The sequence below is a fragment of the Perissodus microlepis genome, chromosome 3, assembly GCF_051167445.1.
Source record: "Perissodus microlepis isolate ML-2025 ecotype Zambia chromosome 3, ASM5116744v1, whole genome shotgun sequence".
Classification (NCBI taxonomy): Eukaryota; Metazoa; Chordata; class Actinopteri; order Cichliformes; family Cichlidae; genus Perissodus; species Perissodus microlepis.
The window spans coordinates 31,377,732-31,397,759 of NC_140463.1; the positions used below are offsets into that span (position 1 = coordinate 31,377,732).

The following is a 20,028-nucleotide window of genomic DNA, read 5'->3' on the forward strand; positions in this document are numbered from 1 at the left end:
ACAAGCATTTCACAAAATGGCCCGGCATGTATTCAATTTTTTTTTTTTTTTTTTTTTTTTTTTGTGGTGTGGGGGGTCATGTGCAATTGGTAAATTCTTCAATTTTATTTTTTGTCAATTTCTTCCTTTAGGAACTTCCTCTAAAGGTGTACAGTGGGGTCAGCGTGCACTTAAATTAAACCTGAAGAACAAGTTCCAGTGTGTGTTTGAGGGGATTGCTAAAGCAGGAAACCAAACCTTTCTGAATCAAATCTACACAGAACTCTACATTACAGAGGGAGGGGCTGCAGAGATCAATAATGAACATGAGGTCAGGCAAATTGAAACAGCATCTAGGAAACTTGACAGTCCAGAAACAGCAATCACACAAGAAGATATCTTTAAACCTGGAGGAGATAAACCCATCAGAACAGTGCTGACAAAGGGGGTGGCTGGCATTGGGAAAACAGTCCTAACACAGAAGTTTACTTTGGATTGGTCTGAAGACAAAGCCAATAAGAACATCGAATTCACATTTCCATTCACTTTCAGAGAGTTGAATGTGTTGAAAGGGGAAAAGTTCAGCTTGGTGGAGCTTGTTCATTATTTTTTTACTGAAATCAAGGAAGCGGGAATCTGTAGCTTTGAAAACGTCCAGATCGTGTTCATCTTTGATGGCCTTGATGAGTGTCGACTTCCTCTGGACTTTGAGAAAACCAAAATCATAACTGACTCTGCAAAGTCCACCTCAGTGGATATACTGCTGACAAACCTCATCAGGGGGGACCTGCTTCCATCTGCTCGCCTGTGGATAACCACACGACCTGCAGCAGCTAGTCAGATCCCTCCTAGATATATTGACATGGTGACCGAAGTCAGAGGGTTCACTGACCAACAGAAGGAGGAGTATTTCAAGAAGAGATTCAGAGATAAGAAGCAGGCCAAGAGGATCATCTCCCATATCAAGATATCACGAAGCCTCCACATTATGTGCCACATCCCAGTCTTTTGCTGGATCACTGCTACAGTTCTAGAGGATGTGGTGAAAACCAGAGAGGCAGGAGAGCTGCCCAAGACCCTGACTGAGATGTACATCCACTTCCTGGTGGTTCAGACAAAAGTGAAAAAGGTCAAGTATGAAGGAGGAGCTGAGACAGACCCACACTGGACTCCAGACAACAAGAAGATGATTGAGTCACTTGGAAAACTGGCTTTTGAGCAGCTGCAGAAAGGCAACCTGATCTTCTATGAATCAGACCTGACAGAGTGTGGCATTGATATCGGCGCAGCCTCAGTGTACTCAGGAGTGTTTACACAGATCTTTAAAGAGGAAAGAGGACTGTACCAGGACAAGGTGTTCTGCTTCATCCATCTGAGTGTTCAGGAGTTTCTGGCTGCTCTACATGTCCATCTGACATTTGTTAACTCTGGAGTTAATAGCCTGGAAGAAAAACAAACAGTTTCTCAAAAGTCTGATAGAAGTGAGTCTGTAGAAAAATACTTCTACCCAAATGCTGTAGACAAGGCCTTACAGAGTCCACATGGATACCTGGACCTGTTCCTTCGCTTCCTCTTGGGTCTTTCACTGCAGACTAATCAGACCCTCTTAGGAGGTCTCCTGACACTGACAGAAGATAGCTCACAGACCAATCATGAAACAATTCAGTACATCAAGAAGAAGATCAGTGAAAATCTGTCTGCAGAAAAAAGCATCAATCTATTCCACTGTCTGAATGAACTGAATGATTGTTCTCTAGTGGAGGAGATCCAACAGTCCCTGAGCTCTGGAAGTCTCTCCACAGAACTGTTGTCTCCTGCTCAGTGGTCAGCTCTGGTCTTCATCTTACTGTCATCAGAAAGAGATCTGGATGTCTTTGACCTGAAAAAATACTCAGCTTCAGAAGAGGCTCTTCTGAAGCTGCTGCCAGTAGTCAAAGCCTCAAACAAAACTCTGTAAGTAAAGATGTACTCAATTCTTTAGTTTTAAAATGGTGATTCTACTTAACAAAAACAAGAGCACATGCACAATTCAAAAAAACCAAAACAGTGTAATGGTTGCTGATGTCTTTAAAAAAATTGAATGAAATAACTGTCCTCCAGGATAGACCCAGGACATGATAGAAAGATTATATGTCTCAGCTGGCCTGGGAACACCTCTTTGTTCCCCTGGGTAAGCTTAAGGAGGTGGCTGGGGAGAGAGCTCTGAATTTCTCTGCTTAGGCTGCTGCCTCTGCAACCCAACCCCAGATAAGTGGAAGAAAATCGATGGGTATTTAGGATATACCCCAGATGGGCTAAGCAAAGCGGACAAATATGTCATGAAAATCCTATGGACAGCAAGAAAAAAAGCCATTACAAAGTGTTGGATATTGCCATTACCTATTACCTATTGCCACATAGTTTGTTAATATTAGTGACAAGTGGGTAATGCCTAGTGTGTGGTACATTGCCCTTTACTATGTCAACACCGTGTTGGTGTGTCGCTGAATTGCAACATCTGCTGGATTTAAAAAGCATTGCAGGGAACCTGGATAAAAAGTGTGGTGAAAGAATGAACTGGATCATTTAATTCTGACATCTGGACACCAAATAAGGTACAATTAGGGATGGGTATCGTTTAGGTTTTATCTGATACCAGTGCCAAACCGGTACTTTTGAAACGGTGCCGGTGCTTAAACGGTGCTCGAACCGGTGCTCGAACCAGTGCTCGAACCAGTGCTCGAATCGGTGCTTAAAGAATGGAGAACACAAACTTTGTCCAAAAACCTCTCATGTTTAGCTGTTTTTTTTTTAAAAAAAGATAACAATGTTAGCCTTTTCTACAGCTATAGGGCATATATGGTATCACTCTTGGCTGGAAGCAGTGCTTAAACAATGGAAAAAACACAAACTTTGTCCAAAAACCTCTCATGTTTAACTGTTTTTTTTTTGTAAAACGATAACAATGTTAGCCTTTTCTGCAGCTATAGGGCATATATGGTGTTGGGTCTGTGTTTCCACAAGCCCCGCTAATTCTAGAGACTTATTCATCATGAAGAAAACAAGACAGTCGATCGATCGATTATTTGCGCAAGGGAGGCCTCGTCTGTGTCCACCACGAAAATGACCTCCAGATCTGACCTCCTCCTGCTGCCTTTTATTGAGAGACAGTTCACACAAAACACGTCAGAACAAAGCCACGCCCCCTTGGTTCTAAGACAGACATTGTATGTATATGTGTGAACTTCTGTATTTAAATAAGAATGTGTGTGTGTGTGTGTGTGTGTGTGTGTGTGTGTGTGTGTGTGTGTCAGACCTGCTGACCAAAGGGTCGTAAACGCGGAAGCTTACATCAAAAGCACAAGGATGTGTCTGTGATAAAAGACTACAGCCCCCCACCTAGAACCTCGAGAATCTGGGGGGAAGGACAGTAGAATTTCTTTCATCAGAGTTAAAACAATGTACAAATGGTAAACATAAAAATGACAAACATTTAACAATTCACTCTAACATTCCCTCCTGTTATGTTATTTTTATGCTCCAAATTATTCCTATGTAGTATATTCTAAGCCATGCACCTCATACTTGACATTTTCAGCGCAGGCGTCATTTATACACAGGCTTCTGTCATGTCAGTAATTTCAGTCATGTCATGTTGTTATAAAAGTACATAATTAACAAATGTATTAGGAATCATTTTAGTTAGCATTGATCTTATACACGGTAAAATGCATCCTATACATAAGCAAATCAATGTCAACAGTCCAAAAACAGGAATTAATATTTTCAAAAGAGGATGCCACCAAGGACCAGACATTAACCAAGCTATCCAGCCTTGTGGTGCATCTACTCCTGTCGTGCAATTCATTATGTATTTCTGCAAGTAAACAACTGAATGTCAAAAGTCAAACAAGAAGAATCATCATTCTCAAAAATCATATGTCACTACAATCCAACTGTATACAGACATAGGCATTTAAACACATCAGTTGACTTTATTGTTTGTCCATGTGGCTCTCAGCTAACTTCAAAGCTGTAGCATGGTCAACACCCTTTTTTATGACTCCTATCAAACCCCCAAATCTCACTGTAGGCATCCTGTGGGGGTTAGAGTCAACCGGTGAATTATCTGCATTTACAACTCTTCTCCTGTCCTGTTATCACGGCAGAAAAAGCTTTGTAAGGGAAATTGGATCAAGCTGTTTTGATCTTCTTGGCTCAAAACCTCAATCAGCTTAGAGAAGTGTTCATGATGTAAATGTAGACAAAGGCTTCTCTGTTTACATCCTTCTTGCAGAAGACAAAAGAATAGGTGATGTTGCCATGTTCCATGGTTAATCTCCAACTTGGACTAATCCATTGTCCTTCATACACATAGGCAATTGGCCTGTTTCCAGTTCGTTTAACTGTTCAGTGTCCTGCAGCGAGTCAGATCCTTTGAGTCAGACGAGCAGGTCTGTCGTACCAGAGCAGTTCACCTTCCCAGCTACTGGTGAATCAACCTTCCATTCAGGTTCAGAGCAGTTGAAAAGTTGGCAGTGTTCCAAGTATGTTTACACCTGGATGTGTTGCTAAGGCAACCAAACAAACTGTCTCGCTCTCAGTGATGCTATATGGCCACAGTCCAGAAGAATGTGTAGCCAGTGGCATCACAAGCATAACCATTGGTCTCGTTGTTTATGTGAGTGGTTGTGTTCTTAAACTGCCACCAGTAGTTAGTTGAAAACCCATGCGGGTACTGGGTGTGGTTTGCTCTGTCCCAGTGCGCTCCCTGTCATCCCACTCTGGGTCCACAGGCTCAAGAAGATGCACAGCACATTCCCAGTCATTCTGATGAGTACCTGTGGCTCAGTTGGTTTCTTCACCGGATTGAGACGAAGGGCCCTGGAGGCTTTCCCCCCCCCCCCTTTGTACCCGGTCTTCCTGCCACTTACTCCGAGCTGGCCTGGATGTGTGTCACCTTCTTGCAGTGCACTTGATGTATCCAAGTGTTTCTTCCGGCAATCTTCACTGCTGTGGTCATCGTCAGCAGCACCCGATAGGAACCTTCCACCGCGGACTGGACCAGCACTTCCTCTCCATGGCCTTATCAACATCCAATCTCCAGACTTCAGACTCTACTCCTGCGGAGAAACAGAATCATCTGGCAGATCATTTGTTCTCAAGACTTCTTTACTTTTAAACATTTCAAACATCTAATCTGCTAATATGCTCTCTCTTCTGCTTTTCTATCATCACTACAGAAGAGTAGAACTCTAAATGCTCTAACATATATAATCTCAAAGAGTCAGACCGTTCTCTGTTGGAGTAATCCTCATGTACATCTTAACTAATTCTATAACGTCTAACCATGTCCTGCCTGTCTTCCTAAGTCTTAACTTTACTGTTCCATTAGTTCTCTCTACCTGCATTTTTTTTTAAAGTATTTAATAATCCTAGAGTATAAACTACTGCTGCCATTATTACTCTCCCTCTTGTTGAAACATGGCATAGCCCATGGCTCAAAATAGCAGCAGTCTTATACAAATTATTAGGCAGTATTGGTTTATCACACAGATAATAAACACCAACCTGCAAGCTCGCTCCCTTGGTGAGCCACAACTGTTTTCCTGCAGTAGGGGAGTGGCCCTACATGTCTGCTGATGTTGTACTGCTAAAATGTTAACACCATGTTCAACTAAAGCTGCCTCTTTTGCGATCTTATCTGCAAAAACTTTCCCTAATGCAACTGGATCTTTCCCTCACATGTGTGCTGCACATTTACAAACGGCAATTCTACTGGGCAATAACACTGCCTCCAGCAGATTTTGCAAGAGTTTGGTGTGTTCTACAGGTTTCCCTGTAGAGGTTGTCACACCTCGTCTCACTCACTGCACTACAAAGAAATGTACTGTAGCAAATGCATACTGCCTATCAGTGTATATTGTCTCTCTACAGCTTTACACGCTTCCGTTAAAGCTAGAATCTCTGCTGTTCAAGCAAATATGAAACATGCTAGTTGTCATGCATAGATAACTTTCTCAGTCTACTACAGTAAAAACGTGTTCTAGTCTGTCCCTCTGCTGTCGTAAAACTCAAATCATCAACAAACCAAACCTTTCCCTCAACGAGTGGCACATCTGTTAAGTCATCCCTCGGCTTACACTTCTTCTCCACGTGCTCTCTATGCTCATGAGAAGTGCCCTCCTCTTACGTTGGCAAAAAGGGTTTGACAAATTCAGAATTGTGCACCACTTTATGGTTATGTATGGTTGTGAGAGTAATAGTAACATTAAAGACAAGTGTCTTGTAGGTGACAGAAATGTAAGTTTAGTCTGCAGTAATAAACATCTACCTCGTGTGGAACTAATAATGTCAAAAGGTGAAATAAACTATTTCCTGAGACATTGTACAGCTTAAGCTGCTGCACATACTGATCTCACGCATGGAGGTAAAGCACAAGCAACTAGAGCTAATCTTTTAGGATAGTAAGTTACTGGCTTCACTTGTGGAAAAAGTGCTGTTAGTTATTTCACAGTCACCTGGCATTTGTGCTGTTCACAGAACCACAAGTCCATCGCTGGACCTCCTCTGCGCTGTCACTTTTTGGAGCTTGGCACGCTCCCTCAGGTTCTCATTTTCCAACGCTGCTGAAGATTTAAGGCAGAGCACGTCGTACACCTTAGTTGTCTTCCTTAACGTCAACGTCGAAACTCTTTCATTGTATTTAAGATTTTGCTGTGCAAAGTCTCCTCGTGACGATCTCCTCGTGACAATCCTTTGGAAGCCCAGTAGCACAGCTCTCTGTGCTGAAGGTGATCTCCGATCCTCCTGAAGACTCTCTCCAGGCCTCAGCTTCCATCTTGTGGGCGATCCTCTCAGTCACTCCTTCTCGTCATGGCACCTCACGACATCTACAAATTAAAAAAAAATGACACTCCTCTCGCCACATGGCTTTCGCCATGTGTCAACTCCCCAATGAGACATGTACAAGAATGTTGCACAGTCTCCCTAAAACAATCTCCAGGGTTGGTCCCTTGGAGCAGCTTCACTCCAAGCTGTAACCCTGTGTAAAAACATTAGTCAGCAGTTAAATGTTCAGCTTGTTTAACTCCCAGCTCCTGTATCCTAGAAGACAAAGTCTTAAAGTTAAAACAACTTCACATTTGCAACCAACTGCAGCTCATAAGTGTAATAAGGTATTCAGCATCACAGAGACAAGTATCATTGCAGGTTTATTCTAAACTCATTAAACTCCTACTTTTCCCATAATTTGTTCCAAATCATTTAACCTCTCAACGTCATTCCACATTGTAATCAGTGACTTTCCTTAAGTTTGTCACTCACCATGAGCCCAATAGTGGTCAGATAATGAGCCCCATGTAACTATTCTGTAACCACTGCACATCTGTTCAATTGTCACTTGTCTGTCTGTGCTGAATCCTTTACAAGCACTCTTAAAGAAAAACAAACATTAGCCAAACACACGGTTCATCCTAGTTGTCAGGTGTCGGCCATCCAGATTCCAGAGGAGCTGTGAAAAGTCATAAAGTTAACACTCGCTGTGGAAAAAGTAACACTGGTTTCAAACACAGTATGTCTCAAACTGTATTAATTTCTCCCCTGTAACATTCACATTTTCTCCAACATTCTCTCAACAACACAGTGTAATTTCATCATCAACATATAGCCTGTAACTACAGTTTTCTTCACACAAAATCTCAGTAATCCTGTGGTAGAAAAACATCATTAAGTTGTGTCCTACTGTAAATCACATGATCAAATCACATGATTAACCATCTGCTGTAAAAAGAAATGTAAATGTTAGCGCTGCGCAGGTGTATACACTCTTGCTCACAGTAATCTCTGTGAGCAACACAAGGTAGTGAATAACACACCCATGGTAAATTCACAGACACAAAAAATTTTAAACTAAAAAGGTTAAATTTGCAGAGTTCACATAGTCATGTGACCCAAGTTTCCTCCTGTGGTCTCCTTCTGCTCCTGCAACAGAGACACACACAGAGATACATCCACACCTTTGTCAGGTGGGGGTTAACTTCACACAATGGTGTTGAGTCAGTCAGTCTTGTCAGCTTCCCCATTTATTTTAAAATTCTTACTCATTCACTCAGTGATTCTTTCTTTTGCTGATTGTGGAAATTATCGTCGCATTCGTCTCCACGCTCAGCAAAACGACGTCATTTCAAAAAGAAAAAGAATTTAGACTGGATTTCCTCGTTGAATCCTTTTGGACAGGAACTTATTTTCTAATTGTCCCAAATAAGTGGCTTTCTCCTGAGCCCATTTTAATTTTGGAGAAGCTCACTTTGCAACAGTATAGCGCTTCTGTTCTAATCGTGCAGATCTGCTCAAACAGAGATCATCAAACAAAACTTTCAGTGCACCATGAAAGTAACAAAATAAAAGGAAAGAAAGAAAATAAAGGAAAGCAAAGGAAAGAAAGGCCTTGTTTAAGTCATGACACGTGTTCTTCATGCCAGGGGGATAAATCGTAACAACCCAATTGGCAGGCTCAACTTAGTAACAAAAGACAAATGAACAGCCAGTTTAATCTCAAACATTCATCCAATCACACACAACATACAGCATAACCCTGTTGTCTTAGCACATAATAAGTTTCTTCTCATGTAACTAAATGTGTGCCATGTTAAAACTTCTTCACACACCAGAAACTCACAATCAGCTCACTCAGCTCACTCATTTAAAACCTCTCATCAGCATTCTGTTTTCTCCTCTATGATGCAACCATCTGTCCTCCTATAATATTCAGTCCACTAGTCTATGTGTCACTTTCATCTTACTAGTGACTTGGACAAGATGACAAACAGAATCTCATGCTTAAGATGCTGTCTGGTCTTCATGAGTATCATTGTATGTGTGTATGCATGTAGGGTTAGTATAGTTAATGCATTTTCTGTATGTTTTTGTGTTCCTCTCTCATCACACTTTCATTATTCTCATCACTGCTTAAACAACACACATCTCTCTCTGTTTTTTTTTGTTTTGTTTTTTAAACTGTACTTTCTCCAAAACAGAAAATAGCATTACAGCTGTTTCAGACTGAGAAACACCAAACACTCTTCATGCTATCATTCACCCACACAACTATTTTATTTCTTTTTGGCCACTGGGCAGGTGATCTGCAGAATCACGTCTGCCCCAGCTGGATACCTTTTCACACACACCGTGACGTCAAACACGCTCACACTCTTTTTAAGGCCTATAATCTTAAACTCTCTATACCTTTAACGGCGGAGAAAAATACTGGACCTGCGTCCTATCCGCACAGTGACAGAGCCGCTTCCTCTAGGTTCGCGTAGACCCGCGCAACCAACGCGCTCCCGTGCTCGCGTGAAACCGCGCAGCTACGGAGCCGTTTCTTTTCTTTAATAGCCTGCGTCCTGCCCGCACAGCTGGCGCACTCACGTACCTGCGAGAAACCGCACGGTCACGTAGCCGCTCTCTATTGTTTTAGGTTCGTGTGAAACCGCGCAACCAGCGCTCCCCTGGACCCGCGTCTGCCCGCGCAGTCTCAGTGACGCATAAGGCCTTTTCCCATGAACGTAAACAAACAGTGAGTAGAAGAGTCTCTGGATCCCGTCAATCGCCATCCATCCCGAGGGGAGTTCAGGCGCAAATTTCCGGCCTGGTACAAAGCAAAGTAACAGGGCTTTCGTCAATCGTCCCAGACGATTGGCTGCTAGCAGACTGTGGTGGCGTCCTCTCCCTCTCCTCTGTGGATGTGATGTGTTAGGCTCTGGCTCCGAAGGACCAAATAAATGTTGGGTCTGTGTTTCCACAAGCCCCGCTAATTCTAGAGACTTATTCATCATGAAGAAAACAAGACAGTCGATCGATCGATTATTTGCGCAAGGGAGGCCTCGTCTGTGTCCACCACGAAAATGACCTCCAGATCTGACCTCCTCCTGCTGCCTTTTATTGAGAGACAGTTCACACAAAACACGTCAGAACAAAGCCACGCCACCTTGGTTCTAAGACAGGCATTGTATGTATATGTGTGAACTTCTGTATTTAAATAAGAATGTGTGTGTGTGTGTGTGTGTCAGACCTCCTGCTGACCAAAGGGTCGTAAACGCAGGAAGCTTACATCAAAAGCACAAGGATGTGTCTGTGATAAAAGACTACAGCCCCCCACCTAGAACCTCGAGAATCTGGGGGGAAGGACAGTGGAATTTCTTTCATCAGAGTTAAAACAATGTACAAATGGTAAACATAAAAATGACAAACATTTAACAATTCACTCTAACATATGGTATCACTCTTGGCTGGAAGCAGTGCTTAAACAATGGAAAAAAACACAAACTTTGTTCAAAAACCTCTCATATTTAACTGTTTTCGAATTTTTCTTTGGTCATTTTAGCCTTTTTGGCCAGGGTGAATGGAGTATCTGCCATCAAACAAGAAGACAGCCGCATGTATCCACGATGGTGTTTGCTAGTTTACCTTACATACATTAATGTAATAATGTGGTTAGAGTACACAACGTAAATTAAACACGAACAACATTAAGCTACTCACGCAGAGAAGAACGGCTGCTGCTGCCATCATCATCCGTCATCATTTCTGCTACACTGACAGGGCTAGGGGCCAGGACTCTCCTCTTTGGGTTTTTGGGGGATGTTGCTAACTCCGGGTCCAATAACAGGCACCACACCCCTAGTAGGTACGGTGCATTTCTCGGCTTTAAAAAAACCCCGCTATGCGTCGCCGGGTGTTTCATCAGATTCGAGGTGTTACCTCCTTTGCACAGTATCACAGTATCACCTTAAAGCACTTGTTGCAGGCTGCTGAGTTTGCATCTTTTGCTGTGAAGCACAGCCAGACTTTTGACCGCTTCGCCTTGGGCATTTTTAATCTGTAGCTCTGCTCTAAAAGAACGTACGTACCTGGGCCCGCCTACTATCCTTGGAAACGTAAAATGATTGGCTAGAATCTGAAGTGTATCACATCTCAGGAAAAAAAAGCACCGAAATAAAGCACCGAAATGTGAGCTGCTTTTCGGTCTGGTTACTACCGTTTATGTCGTATCCGGTGCCATAATGGCACCGGATACTGGTACCCATCCCTAGGTACAATGCTAACTGGATAAAAGAGAAGCATATATATGTTCCAGTAAATTTGATTATTAAAAAAAAATATGATTGACTTATATCGTGATGCATGCTCAATCATCCAGGTAACTAAATCCCAAAAGGTTGATTCTGTTCATCTGGATGTTGCGTTTTCAGTGGGAGAATATGGGCTCAAATTGTGGTCATAAATATTTTGTACTTGTAAATCACTTTTGTACTTGTAAATCAGGATTTGTATGTGTAAAAAGAATTTGTGTGTGCGTAAAAAGATTTGTGTGTAGACTTAGCCAAAAAATACGTGCGAAACTCTGCACTCAAGTTTCAAGTTACAAGTACGAATTTTGACCCTATTTTTCTTCCTTTCATCTGATTAGTCAATGTCATGTCAATCACAAATTTAACTATCCAATCAGAGAACAGATGGGTTTGGCTGTCGGAGGGGTGCTTTTTTGAACTGCAGGTCCTTGAAGGGTAATATAGTTTGAAGCTGGGGGATCTCTATATAAATATCCGATAGAAGCTAGGTCCCCTAACTTTCAGTAGCTGTTGAAAGGATAAAGTTGTGGTATATAAGTGGTTAGAAATACCATTATTACTTTAGGATTAGTTTAACACAAAGTCAGGGCTGACCTGGGACCCTTGCTGTGAGTCACAGTGCGCAGCATAAAGGTCCTTTCACATCGGACGCAACATGTGCTGCTAATGCTAAATAAAAGCCAAGGATCCAGAATTTGTTGCGCTGGCTGCTGAGCTCTGTGGGTTTTTGCAGCAGCTCCACCTGTACTAGATGCACCTGCTCCTTGTCGTTTCTATCTCTGACTTTATGTCCTCTACAAGAGTTTCTGTTTTTTTTTTTGCTGGTTCTTCAAATGTTCAATAAAAACATGTATGCTAATTCATAACGAAGAAAGCTTTGCAACTATCCCCACTAGTGAAGACTGTCATTTCCACAACATACATATTTTTTGGCTAAGTCCACACACAAATCTTTTTTACGCACACACAAATTCTTTTTACACATACAAATCTTTTTTACACACACACACACACACACGCGCACACACACACACACACACACACACACACACACACACACAAATTATTTTTACACATACAAATCCTGATTTACAAGTACAAAAGTGATTTACAAGTACAAAATATTTATGACCACAATTTGAGCCCATAGGAGAAATGTTTCGTCACTCTTCCAGGTGACTTTTTCAGTCTCAGCTGACTGCAGGTTTCCCCACAACCTTATAAACAGTACATCTGCATAATGACTGAAACTAGCACCACTGAATGAACAATGGGCTGGGATGTCAGTTCATTGATTATTAATATGCAAATTCTCATGACCATTGATCAACAACTGCTGATCAAAGACCATTGATCAAAGACCATTGATCAATGGCCATGGGTACCATTCACAGAGAATTGGGGAATGGCTGCAATCACAACATTGTATAAGATCATTTCTCCTACTGAAAATGCTACATCCAGATAAACAGAATCAACCTTTTGGGATGACTGACTTATACAGTATGTCAATTTACAAAAATCTTTTGTGAAAGGAAGTATAAGTGAAAAACATAAAATAAAAGTGAAAGTTTTATTTAAGAAATATAAGAGCTTATGATAGTTGGAGAACTTTTTACCTGTGTGAACTGTGCAAACTTTATTAAATAAAATGCATGAAGTTAATTAATGTGAAAAAAGGTCCTAAGAGTACTTCAGAAAGAAACAGGAATATTATTAACTCAAATTAGAGCTGAGCAAAAGTGGAAACAAAAAAAGGAAAAATATTTATCTTATTTTGTGTTATATGATCAAGATTATCTCAGACCAGAGAAACTTTCCTTTTTTTTTTATCAGTGGTTCAATTGTTTATTGGGTGATGATGAGCCAAAAGTGGAAACACACAAACAACATCAAAGACAGTCTCCCCTCCTCCTCTCAGCACAAATGCGAAAGTTGTGTTTTCCAATAACTACAACTTGGCACCTTGCCACTGTACAAACACAGTAGTTGTATTGCTTGATACATGCTTTGGTATTACCACTAGCCAGTACTGTCAAACACATACATACCATAGAACACGATGTATTCTGTGCAGCTCCAAAAAGAATTGGGAGTAATAAAGTAGGAGAAAAGCTGTTGTCATTTAGCCCGTGAGATCAATTCATAATACTTTTTGCAAGAAGCATGTTTTTCATTTAGATTTAGATTTATGTCTTATCCCATCACCTCTGGTTACTTTTTCTTCCTTTTTCTTTTCTCCATTTGTTCCCTTGAAAAATTATAAATAAAAAAGTTAATAGAAAAAGTAGACATGTTTGTGGAAACACCAGTCCTTTCACATCAGCACACACACTTTGCTCATTCCGCTCCTCCCCTGCACCACTGTGCTTTGTTGTCTTGCTTTCATGTGGCCCAGAGACACTGAGCAGGCTTCAGTGAAAGAGATCATAATGACACAGAGAAAGAGGAGCATCCTGTCCATTTTATGGCTGTTTTCAGCCATAAAATGGACAGGTTTTGGTCTGAGAGGTTAAATCTCTCAGACCAAAACTACCAGCACAGAGACACTCTGAGGTGACTGGCAACTCAGGTAACTCAGAGTGGCAAAGGTAATGTTTCAGCCATGACTTATGCTGGGTAATCAGCATTAGTTGATGTTAATTTGAATGTTAATTTAAGTGATATTGGTGATTATATTTGTTTCTTCAGCAGACTCTTTACCCATAAACTATATTCAGACAGTCAAATATTATATTCAGTCTACTGAAATTTGTTAAATTAATTGTTTTATTGAAACAGAAAACTGTATCTCAAACATGAACTGTTAAAATCTGAATATAATGTTTTTTTGTGGTCACTGCTAAGTCAAGGGACTTTAATTTGCTTGGCACATATAAAACAGCAAAAACTCCAAAGTGTGCATATTAATCAATATTCACCTCATAAATCATCACAGACTGATTTCCCCTACACAAGCTGTCTTTATAAGTTAAAAGTATCAGTATCAACAATACTGGCCCATTACTTGGTATCAGATCAACTCACCATCTACCAGCTCCTCCGTTGTTTCAGTTAAGATTGTAATTGTGCTTTTACTATGCAGATTTAAAGTATTTTGTGTTTGTTCCAAACTTGTTCCAAAGTTATTTTGTTAATCAAGAATTAGTTGTGGTGAAAATGTTGGTAAAATGTTATTGATTTTTCAGACTAAATGGCTGTAATCTCTCTGAGAGAACCTGTGAAGCTCTGTCATCAGTTCTCAGCTCCCCATCCTCTAGTCTGACAGAGCTGGATCTGAGTAACAATGACCTGCAGGATGTAGGAGTGACCCTTCTATGTGCTGGACTGAAGAGTCCACATTGTACAGTGGAATTTCTCAGGTAAGGATTCAGACTTTTCCATTGATGATGATTTTAAATCTGATTAATCAATTTATATTATTGCATAAATAGCTAAACCTTTTATCCAGTGACATTTTAATTACCTTTGGGTGTATTATTAGGCCTTGTTTTAATTGTTTTCGTATTCATTTTTTTTGTTTGTCTGGGTTTTTTTGGTATTTGTTTTACTTTTTTGTTTTGAAGTGGTTAAAGGGCACCAATAAGCATGACAATTAAGAAAAACATGGTTTTTCATGCATTAATGCATTAATCTATATAGAGATTTAGATTTATTTTGCACTCATGCTGACCAATTTCTTTAATTATTAAGGATTCATTAAGCATTTGGACCCCGATGCAGAATTCCAGTATAAAGTAAAAAACTTTTTTAGTTAGAATACCATGTCCAAAAAGAAGTCAAACATGAGAAGCTACAGATATCCAAAAGTACTGACGACTCCCAGTGCTACATCTCAGCCTCCTAATAAACAAAACATATGGTATCAGTTTCAAAATTCTGTGTCGCTTTGTTCTCAAGTTATTGTAGATTTGCAGTAAACCTCCGACCTTGCGGTCAAGGTCACTGAGATTCAAACTTGTCTAAGATTTTTAGTAGATGCACTCATGGTATCAATTTAAAAATCCTAGGTGACTTCCTTCTTGTACTACTGCATTCAAAAGATTTTCACAAAGCCAGATCTCTGGCCTTGGCCTTGAGGTTGGGGTCACTGAGATTTGAACAAAAATTAATAACACAAAAATATCTGGAAATTTAATTGTGACATAAGATAACCAGCTATGGCCACTGGCTTTATTGGTGGGGGTAAGTAAATTACTTAAAAAGCCTGTACTTGAGCCAGCTAATTATAGACCAACTTTCAACTCTCCATTAATTTCAAAAATTCTGATTAGAGCTGTGTTATCATTGGCGGAGGAAGACTTTCAATTAGGATTTAGTTAGGGTTCATCATAACACAGAAACATCACTAGTGAAATTACTGCTGATTTTATTATGGCCTTAGTGCCACATTTGTTACCGCTGACTTCAACATTTTACAACTGTGAATAAAATCAGTCATATTATAGGATATGGCATTAAATAAATGCCACTGATTTGAATCGTATCTTTAAAATTCTAATTTTTTTCATTCAAATTATGATTAACTTTTGTGATTCCTGGAGTTGCACAAGGGTCTGTGCTGGGACCAATACTTCTTATGTTATACATGCTTCCCTGTCAGGAGACTCTGACAGCACTGAGCAGCTCCTTCGGTGGCAGGCTGCGGCACCCACGGTGTGGGACAGAGAGATTTCGCAGGTCTTTCCTCCCCACTGCTGTCAGACTCCACAACAAAGACTTCAACTGATCAAACACACACATCCACACATGTGCAATAGCAATAACACTAAGTGCAATACTCTTGCTGGCATCGTTGTATTATACCCATATTGTATATAGCATTTGTATTCTATTTTATTCGATTGTATATAGTATTTTATTTTATTTTATTCTATTCTATTGTGTACAGTATCTTATTGAGATCTTATTCCAGTGTTTTTCTCAAATTTTTCTATGCAACTTTGCACTGTCCACTGCTGTAACAAAACAAATTTCCCACGCATGGTACTAATAAAGGTTATCTTATCTTATCTTATCTTATCTTATCTTATCTTATCTTATCTTATCTTATCTTAGGCAATTATTTTTAGAACACATTGCTTACATTTTCATGGAGATGGACCCAGTTATCTTTATCCATGAAGACAGATGGCACAAATCAGTTAGTTATAAACTACAGATATGTCTTACAGACATAAACGCTTGGATGACCCTTAATTTCCTTCCCCTAAATTCTGAAAAAATTAGGTTATTGCATTTGGCCATAAAAATCTCAGAAACGTGGTGTATAACTAGATACTTAGCCTGTATGGCATTACCTTGGCCTCTGTGAGTAATACTGGAGGACTCTTGGAGTCACTTTTGACCAGGATATTTGTTTCAGCATGCACGTTAAACAAATATGTAGTACTGTCATCTTTCATCTTATATTTATACTTAGAAACATCCTGTTTCAGAGTGCTACTGAAAAACTAGATCATGCATGTTACTTCCAGGCTGGATTATTATAATTTATTATCATCAGCCTATTCTTAAAGCTCCCTGAAAAGCCTTCAGTTGAGCGAAAATAACAGGTTCTGAAAGAGAGATCATTTATCCATGTTAGTTTCTTTTTATAGGATCCCTAATAAGAGCGGATTTTAAAATAATTCTTCTCAAGTACAAAGTCCTGAATGATTAGGTTGCTTCATATCATAAAGATCATATTATCCCAACAGGGCACTTTGCTCCCAGAGTTCAGACTTTTAGTTTCTAGAGTTTAGAAAAGTTTATGTGCATTATTAAACAATTTGAGGCAACTGATGTCATGTGTTGTGACTTGTCACATATAAATGATGTTGAATTTAATTGATGGATTCATTGTATCTGACCCCCCCCCCCCCCCAAAAAAAGGGGGGGGGGGTGTTTTTATCAGTCATAAACACACACACACACACACACACACACACACACACACACACACACAAACAGTTAAGTAATCATAGGTGAATTGTTATTTTGTGTGTTTGCAGTCTGTCAGGCTGTCTGATCACAGAGCAAGGCTGTACTTCACTGGCTTCAGCTCTTACCTCCAACCCCTCCCATCTGAGAGAGCTGGATCTGAGCTACAATCATCCAGGAGACTCAGGAATTAAGCTGCTGTTGGCTGGAATGAAGGACCCAGGCTGGAAACTGGAAAAACTCAGGTATGGAAAGAATGACTGATTATTAAGTCATGCTAACCTAACTTAGCAAAGAGACTGAAAGCAAGGGCAATTTAGCTAGATCTTTTCTTTACTTACTGCTTCCTGTACTGAAAAGCAAGGCAGCAAAATAGTATGTATGTATTTATTTATTTATAGCATTTCCACAGACAAGAGTCACAAAATGCTTGGCAAGGCTGATATATAGCATACACCAGGACCGTGTAGAGATGTTTGAAGGGACGGGTGCTCAAAGTTAAAAAGGGGCACAGAGAACCAGGCTGAATAACAACAACCCACATTCATCAAGAATGTAATATGGAATCGCATCATACTACTCATCAAGCGGGGACAATGCAAAGAAAACACAGCCTCTGTTTTACCTGATGGGATACAATGTTGCTGTTGAGGCGTTGCTGCTGCAAAAGAACATGCAAACTCTGCACAGAAAAGCCGCAGCCAGGTGATGGAATTAAACTTCGGACCTTCTTGCTGTGAGCCAGCAGTGCTAATCACTGCACCGTGCTGCCCGATTAATAGAGATTAATAGTTAAATATTATTGAGGGACACAGGCAGGACTCCATACGCACACAAAAATGCCTCAAGAAAAGGGCACTTGGGGCATTCAAGAGGAAAGGTGCAGGTGCTTAAGCCCCCCGTCCTGCATGTGCCTGGCATACAGTAAAGAAAAAGAAGCTAATTTTGCCTGCTTCATGTCATAAGGGTCACCACAGCAGGTAGTTCTGCATTTTTGATTTGGCAGAGTTTTCTGCCCTCCATGATGCAAACCCGAAAGGGATTTGAGTCTATGGCTGAAACTGAACCAGCAACCTTTCACTTGCCAAACAAAAGTCTTAACCACTACACTATGAAGGCAAAACTGGACATAAATGATACAGAATTTCTAGGAGCTAAAATTAGGAGCTAAAGGCATCAGGATGCACAGGTGTATTCTTTTTATCTTCAATGTAAAAGAAGTGTGGCTACAACTAAAATATAAAAATGGAGATAGAACTATAAACCAACCATACTTCTTATTCAGATGTTTTTTTAGTTATTTAAATTTGTCATCTGCGTGTGTGTGTGTGTGTGTGTGTGTGAGTGAGAGAGAGATTAAAAATTGAAAAAGCATGATAATCCTGTCAAGTAGACATAAGAATGTGTTTTGAAAAAAGCACTAATAGATCTGAGATCATAAAATACAGCTGTAATTGTGCTGTAGCAAAACAATTCATACTCCAGGTTGCCTGATTTTGGTAAACACCTGTTGTCTTGACGCCTCTCTCCTCATCTCTCTTTCTTGCGTCCTGTGCTTGCATTTATGGTGGGGCAGACTATGATCCAGTGAGAGAAGCAGAAGAAACTAAAAATTGTACAAACTGAGAAATAAACAAAAAAACTTAGAAAGTGGTAGAGATTTAAAATCTCGATTACCATAGACAGATTTGTGGGACAGATAGTAAATTTAGGCTATTTGAACTAAGAGAGCAAAATGAACAGTGATAGTGGAAACTGTCTACAGACACAGGAGCCTGACTGTGAAAATTTCTGTATGCAAGAGTGAAAAACATGGAAATAATTCCTAAACTTAACGGAGTGTCAGGGACAAAAGTATTGAAATTACAGATCAATGGGTAACCCAGGATCAGCAAATCCCAGTGATGCTGATCTGTTTGTTTGGTTCACTAAGGCCAGAAGAAAATTAGATGAGCCAATCCAATGACTGCACAGTCACTGTAATCATTGACAAGGGGAAGAATCTAATACTGGAAACTACAATCAAAAACTTAGTAATGCTGAATGGGAGGGAAGATATTTTCTGACTACAGAGTTGCCCTAGGTTAACGGCTTTAGTTATAGTTAGGCTCTGTTAACAGCAATATTGCATTGGAAATCACTTTAGAGTTATGACTGGATTTCCATTTATCAATGCATTTTTAATTTATAGCATTACACGGTTAATGCTGATTTTAGTTAAAGTATTTAGAAGGTAGTTTTATCTGCTTTAGACAAAAAAAATATATTTAACTTGTAAGAATGTACAACCCCAATTCACTAAAAGTTAAACTGTCAATAGAAACAGAATCAATGATTTGTAAAAATCTTATAAACCCATATTTTATTCAGAATTGAAAATTGAAAATATAACATTTTTTTCTAATGCCATTTTGAATTTGATGGCAGAAACATTTCTCAAAAAAACGGTTATATTCATGTTTACCACTGTGAGGCATCCCCCAAACCCTATTTAAACTTAGGACATACACCAAGAATACATGTTCAGATAATACAATTAATTTCACTCTGATCTGCTGACAAAATAAAGGGATGTCCATGTCTCCTTTATTAGAATGTGATACAGTAATCTTTGATGTTCAAATGTATTCAGTTTAAAGTTTCCGAGCTTATTTCTAAAGTGCAGCCATCACTTAAGAAATAAAAAGCAGTGCAGCAAGCACATTCAAGGATGAAATAATTATTTGAAGGAAAATGTTTATTTTACTGCTTTGTGTGCTAAATCCTAAGTTTAATGATTTTCTAACTCTTTGAAGGGCATTTCTACCAGCTCCTCCTTCACTACATCCATGAAGGTCTTCCTCTATCCCTTCTGCCTAACAGCTCGATCTTTTACATTCTTTTCCCAATATGCTGTGCTGTGAAAAAGTGTTTGGCTCTTTCTTGATGTATTTATTTTTTCTTTTTTGCATATTTGATCTTTGGGATTGTCAAACAATTTTTAAGATAAGACAAAGATAAGCCAAGTAAATACTAA

The 20,028-nt window shown here is 39.8% G+C and overlaps 1 protein-coding gene across 3 annotated transcripts in view; it reads left to right on the forward strand.

Moving 5' to 3' along the window:
- The window catches only part of LOC146391193 (protein NLRC3-like), a 56,841-nt gene that overhangs the window by 30,909 nt on the left and 5,904 nt on the right, over positions 1-20,028 (forward strand). For all 3 annotated transcript variants that reach the window (XM_084924033.1, XM_084924030.1, XM_084924031.1), the window contains 3 exons: positions 132-1,932; positions 14,279-14,452; positions 17,084-17,257. In XM_084924033.1, the coding sequence (XP_084780159.1) occupies positions 132-1,932; positions 14,279-14,452; positions 17,084-17,257 (2,149 nt within the window). The remainder of the gene's footprint in view (positions 1-131; positions 1,933-14,278; positions 14,453-17,083; positions 17,258-20,028) is intronic.